The 6,693-nt window shown below is 38.0% G+C and overlaps 1 protein-coding gene across 1 annotated transcript; it reads left to right on the top strand.

Moving 5' to 3' along the window:
* Nucleotides 748-1,647, top strand: LOC109236077 (GDSL esterase/lipase At1g28640-like). Its single transcript, XM_019402302.1, has one exon. It carries the CDS (start codon nucleotides 748-750, stop codon nucleotides 1,645-1,647), a length of 900 nt encoding a protein of 299 aa, XP_019257847.1.

Genomic DNA, 6,693 nt, shown 5'->3' on the forward strand with positions numbered 1-6,693 from the left:
CGCGGTTCTGCCGCGACCGCGGTAGAACCGCGGCAGGCAGCGTATTCTTCTGAAAAGGCATCTTTTCTAGACACCTCTTCTGATAATTGCCTATAAATTCTGAGGCAAGGCTCCATTTTCTACACATGAAAAGCACTCCAAAACTTCTTTCTTTCTGAATATACTGCATCCTAATTCGCAGTCTCTCTCTCTCAAATTCGTAAGTGTGATTTTGCTCTGTTCTTTGAGTTTGTTGGTATCCTGCAGTTTGTATTGCCACTGTTGCAGGAAGGTTTATTCCGTTTTATCCTGGGAGGATTTAATCCATTACCTTGGCAACGTGTGAGGGGGTTAAAATTCCTTAAGGACACACAAGAAAATTGTGGACTCGGAATATTTCTTGAACTCTTCTGTTTTTCCAGTTTCTTTTATTTTTCTAACAGTTTTGTCTGATTTTTGGTTTAACACATTAGCGCTCACAGGACCTCTATAAATACTACCACTAACCTAAACTATGTTTTCATCGTTTTTTCTTCTCTTTCAATGGCTTCCCTTACCAACCACTGTTTCTTCCTCATCTTGCTGTTAGTCTTTTTGGCTGCTTCTTCCGCTAAGGCACAGAAAGAATCTTCCCCTTTTTATTCCATTTACAGCTTTGGAGACAGTGACTCTGCTTCTACTTCTGATCATTTAGCCGCTGTGCTTGGTCTGCCTTCTCTATAACATTACACCGAAGAAGGCGTTGAGTTTGAGTCCGGTATTAGTTTCATGACACCTGGAGTAACAGTTATGAGTCCCTTTTCCTTCATCAAGAATGGCATCCCGGCGCCTCAGCAGTCTCATCACTCGGAGATTTCCGCCTTTATGAAACTCTTCTATAAGGATTGCTTCTCTTTTCATGACTGCGGCAGGAACAAAGTTCTTCAGAAAGCTATCGTCTATATGGATCAGCCTGGTTTTAATGATTACAAGCACTCTCTTTTACATACAAAATCTATTTCCGAAGTGTCCAAACTTGTCCCTGATGTTGTGGAGACAATCAAGAGTTCTATCGAACAACTGATCAAAGAAGCCGAGGCCAAACACTTTGTGGTTACTGGAATTACTCCCATGGGTTGCCTTCCAGGTTTTCGAACAATGTTTCCCGAAGACGACAATAGCAGGAAAATTAAATGTCACAAAGGACTAAATTTGTTCGCAACATTGCACAATGATCATCTATGGCAAGCGTTGGAGGAGCTGCGATTGAAGTACCCTGAAGTTGAGATCATATATGCAGATTATTACAAGGCGTTTATGGTGGTTCTACGCAATCATGCATTCTTGGGATTCAAGACTAAGACGTTGATGAAGGTTTGTTGCGGTAGTGCTGGAAGCGGTCCTTTTAATTTTGATCCTCTAAAGCAGTGTGGAGAGAAAGGATTTGTAGCATGTTCTGATAGGGCTTCGCATATACATTGGGATGGATTTCGACTGACACCGGAGGCTTCGATGAATATGATTGATACTCTCTTCAGCAAAATGGGTTTTGTATTTCCTGAGTTCAAGTTCGAACAAGATCTTCATGTAGCTGCAGCAAAAGGGCACCGTTCAAAGGTTTATGGGCGATTTAGAGATGGTCTAAGGCATTTATTGGAGTTACATGCTAATAACGTTGTGGACTACTAAAATACTAAGTAGTATTTTGATAGGGTAGGCCCTCAAATATTGTTTTGTATGTACAGTGGCTAATACCCTCTTCTTACTGTATGCCTTTCTTTTTTACCAATCAATAAGAAATTCTTTGATTTTCTTTGAATGATGCAGTGCCTCTTGTTTTCTGTTTTTCTTTTTTTAACTTCTAACACTGAAATTTTGAAATTAAAGACATAAATTAAGGGGAATGGGTATTTTAATTGACAAGTTAGGGGAGCATGACGTATCTGATATTCATGGTAAGATCTTTTCTATCCTTGGATCCCCAGCTTTTAAATTATACAGCTCGGATCAGCGAGTCAAGACTGCAATGGGAATTACTCACGATGTGAAGAGAATGAAATTCTTTTTGAGCATGGGTGAACTTGATCGTCAGACTATGGTGTGGATGATTATCAATGATAATTTTTACCTCGTAGAATATCCACAAATGAACATATATGTGGATGTTGTGGCCTTAAAGTAGGCTGTTTTTGTATGACAAATGCACACGGAAATGTTAGTGTTTTCGTAAAATGCACTGATGTATTTTAGCTATTTGCAGAGAAAGTGATGTTTTTCATGTACTTTTCTTCAAAGTATAGAAAATAATTTTTTCTCTATTCATATTTATAGTCCATGATTCATATAGTAGATGCAAGTGAGCTCATTGCATGTATTCTTGATTTCTCTATGCCTGTAATTATAGATGATTGAACTCTAAAAAGTAAAAACAGAGCAGCAGTGTTAAGACCTATAGACTTGGACCATGGGAAAAAAATTGTGGGCCAATATGTGATTAAAGAATTCTAACATGAAAATTCAACAGGGGTGGTGCAAGGTTGGGCGGCAATACTAGTGGGGTTAATGTCCGGATGCATTCCATGGTTCAGTATGATGTTCCTACACAAGAAAATGTGGTTACTAAAACAAGTAGACGACACCCTGGCAGTGTTGGACACACACGCAGTAGCAGGAACCTTAGGCGCGATTCTTGCTGGTGTAGTGGCAAATCCAAGACTCAGTCGCGTCTTCTACATGGTTGATGATTGGCCAAAGTATATAGGCTTTGCTTATGGCATTCAAAGTGGGAGGTCGCGTGCAGGGCTCAGGCAATTTTAGGTACAATTTATAGGCATTGGATTTGTTTTCGTTTGGAATGTGGTTAGCACTAGTGTGATTTGCTTATAAATTAGGATGGTGGTTCCTCTAAGGATGACAGAAGAAGAGGTAAGTGAATCAGATAATGTTCGTGGAAATATCTGTTTGATTTATGGTTAAACAGAAATGAGAAATCCTGAGGATTCTCACTTCCTTTCAATTGGTTCTGCCCATATTTCCTCCAATTGTAGCCATCTTAGGAGAAGCTTTGAATTGGAGCCACTTCTGTTTTCACCCCAGTAGTTTTTGCTGTGGAGAATTCATTTTGCTGGTTGGCATGTTGTTGCCTTGTCATTAAGTTTGCCACTGCAGCAATGGATGGGCTAGAGTCCTACCCAAGGTGAGAGTGGGTGACATCTGCACCAAAAATAATGGTACGACTGTCGCTAACGCAGTAGGAGTAGAGTCGGTTATAACACCAAGGTCAGTGAATGATATAACTCATCGACAGTGGCAGAAAGTACGAAAGCACACCTCTGGATGGCCTGGAAGACAATTCCTACTTACTGGTATTATGGGCAGTTCGCAAGGAAAAGATTTGCAGATGCTTCGATGATCATAGTCCAGAGGCTTTTGCTTAATAGCTAGATCGTTAAATTCCCGGTCTAATTTGACTTTTTTAGATGATGTAAGTTTTATCGTGGACTCCATAGATCCCTATAATGCTAAAGGGCATTCAAGTCCATAAGCGTACATATGTATGTACTTTCTTATAGCAGTTTAATGATACTGCTTATCAGGAAAAAGAGTACTAAACCATCAAACGAGGAGAACTGAGAATATATGCCACTAACTGCTGAGCCGCTGGATGTGAGCTGTTCCAAGAGATCTAGCTGCGTTCGAGCAGAAGATCAACAATTAAAACAAAACTTAGTACAGTAACATTTAGCATTCAGTTAGAGAGGTCAATTTATCTCCATATTCAAGATTGTGACAAAAACTTAGTAGCCTTAGATTCAGCCGATCGGATCCAGGAATTGAAGATGGCAGTGCCACGTTTTCTTTAATGTACACCTTATTTTGACTATACAATTTGTTAGAAACGTATATCCAGTTCAACTTAATAGGTTTTTAATTGCAAATATGAAAATTACTTCTTTTGAGAAGAAACAAACAGAATCAACATTTTCAACAAGAAATCACATCTCCATTATTAACAACACAAGTAAAAATAATATTTTCACTAGGGGAATGGCATTCTTTTCTATATATTAAAAAAAGTTCACATGTAAAATTAATAGTCATATTTTTTATGTAGAGAATCACACCCTCTCTATTAAAGTTGCACAAGTGAAATAGCATTTTCGATAAGGGAATTCCACCAACTCAGATAAGAATAACATAAAAGAAAAACATATCTTTAATAGCTAAATTACAACCCCATAAGTGAATATAGAATTAGATAGACTATAACTCCCAAAAATCAAAACTATAAATTTCATAAAATATATGATACAATAAACAAAAAAATGTATAAAAGTTGAATATTATCTCAATCCAAAATCCTCGACACCCAAGTTTTTCAGTTTTGAAAGAAGGAAACTCACATATATGAGATTAAGAGCAGTACTTATATTTATATACCGGATGTTTACACTGAATTATATTAATTTATTATGGTTAAGTGATAAATTAATGTGATAATCTATATTAATTAACTACAGTTCAGTGTTAACCATGTTTGTGAATAGTGAATACATGTATCATGTACTTGTTGGATTGGTATGCCGATATGTAAAAACCTTGGAACATGAGCCTTACACGCAAGAAACTTGCAATCATCATTTAGCCATGGCACTTTTGTCTAGTTTGAGACTGCGGGTGACAGGACTAAATATTTAACCTTGTTAATGTATATAACATTTTTGCTAACCTAGTGTCACGACCAGAAATTCCCACCATCGGGACCGTGATGGTGCCTAACATCGCACTCGCTAGGCAAGCCAGCGTTAGAGCTTTATCCACCTTTTTCCTTTATATTTTATAGATTAAATTAATAAAACAAAATCAAGTTGAAATAAATGCGGAAGTACGTAATTAATCTGACATCTATATACTATTAACAATACCATAACTGTTACTACCCAGAAACTGGTGTAACAATCTACGAACATACTATGAATATCTACAAACATTGGTCTGAAAGAAATTACATCTGTCTCGAAAGAAAAGAAAACATGAATATAGAAACATAGGAGGGGACACCAGGGCCTGCGGACGCCAGCAGGACTACCATGGGTCTCCTAGATGAAATGTCTACAACCGACCTCTCGATCAGCCACTACCAGCTCCAAAATTTGCACAGGAAGTGCAGAGTACAGTATCAGTACAACCGACCCTATGTACTGGTAAGTGCCGAGCCTAACCTCGACGAGGTAGTGACGAGGCTACGGCAGGGCAGTTACAATATAACCTGTATACAATGCATAATAAAACAGAAAGAAGGACGGAACAAATAAATAGTAACTTACAAGGAAAGAATACAGAACTCGGTATCTCATCAGTGACCAACTATAACCAATCCTTAAATGCAAAGCGAAATTACAGAATAACTTGCACAGTAAAAGAAAGGTACATAAACACATAAACTGATGCGGCGCGCATCCCGATCCCACCATATAATCAATATCAATATGAATATTCACCCTTATTATTCCATTTCAATATATCACCCTTATCAATATGAATAGCATTTCACTTTTATTCCTCCTCAATATATCACACTTATTTCTCCTGTTGCAGCGCGCACCCCGATTGCACCATCAATACCAATCACACAATAAGAACAGGAATTTCACAATTTAGCTCAAAACCCTCCACAATATTTAATCCTCAAACCAAAGCAAACAGAAGCTATGCAATTATGAAAGTTCACTCAATTAATACTTCTCAGCGAGACCAACAAAAATATACCATGAAACACCGATAAACCAACTATCACGTCCCGAACCTGGGCCTGGACGTAACACGACACTCGGTGCCTGACTACATGTGACCGAGCGAACCAACTGGCTGGCTAAATCAACATGTGGTATCATAACATACTGAATGCGGAAAATAAACTAACACATGCTGATATACTGAAAGTCTAGATGATATAAATCAAAGTGCGAAAATACTAAAACATCGCTGTAGCCAACATAGCTTAATATGAAAAGCCTGAGACTCTGTGTAACTGTTACTCTAGTCTATGAAGCCTCTATAGAAGTATTGAAAACACTGACTATCTATAAATACTGAAAGGCTGTAAAGTAATGATAATGCCCCGAAAGAACTGGGGATCACCAAATAGCTGGTACGAGATTGTTAGCGCTCTGAATCATCAACTTGTAAATTATTACCTGCATTGTGAGATGCAGGCCCCGGGCAAAAGGGACGTCAGTACATTTGAATTGCACTGGTATGTAAAGCAACTGAAAAAAAGAATTATAAATGTTGAAACTAAAACTAAGCTGATAACTGAGAATTGATAACTGAAATGATAACTGTTGAAACTGAAACTGAAATGATAACTGAAAGCTAATAACTGATAGATGATAACTGAAATGATAACTGATAACTGAACTGATAATTGATAATTGATAACTGAACTGATAACTGATAACTGAACTGATAACTGGTAACTGAAATGATAACTGATAACTGAACTGAACAAAGGAAGTAAGGATATGAATACTCCCTCTTCTGAATGATGAACAACCTGTTTATCTGAATATTAAACTGCGGCCTCAGGCCCAATATATATATGTGCACAACTGCAGCCTCGGGCCCAAGTATACGTATACATAACTGCGACCTCAGGTCCAAAATGCATAAAGCATAAACTGCGGCCTCAGGCCCAAAGATGCATAAAGCATAAACTGCGGCCTCAGGCCCAAA

Source organism: Nicotiana attenuata, chromosome 12 (assembly GCF_001879085.1).
Source record: "Nicotiana attenuata strain UT chromosome 12, NIATTr2, whole genome shotgun sequence".
Classification (NCBI taxonomy): Eukaryota; Viridiplantae; Streptophyta; class Magnoliopsida; order Solanales; family Solanaceae; genus Nicotiana; species Nicotiana attenuata.

Bases quoted from the DNA above. Each gene is read 5' to 3' on its own strand.
- LOC109236077 (XM_019402302.1), top strand. From the start codon at position 748: ATGACACCTGGAGTAACAGTTATGAGTCCCTTTTCCTTCATCAAGAAT.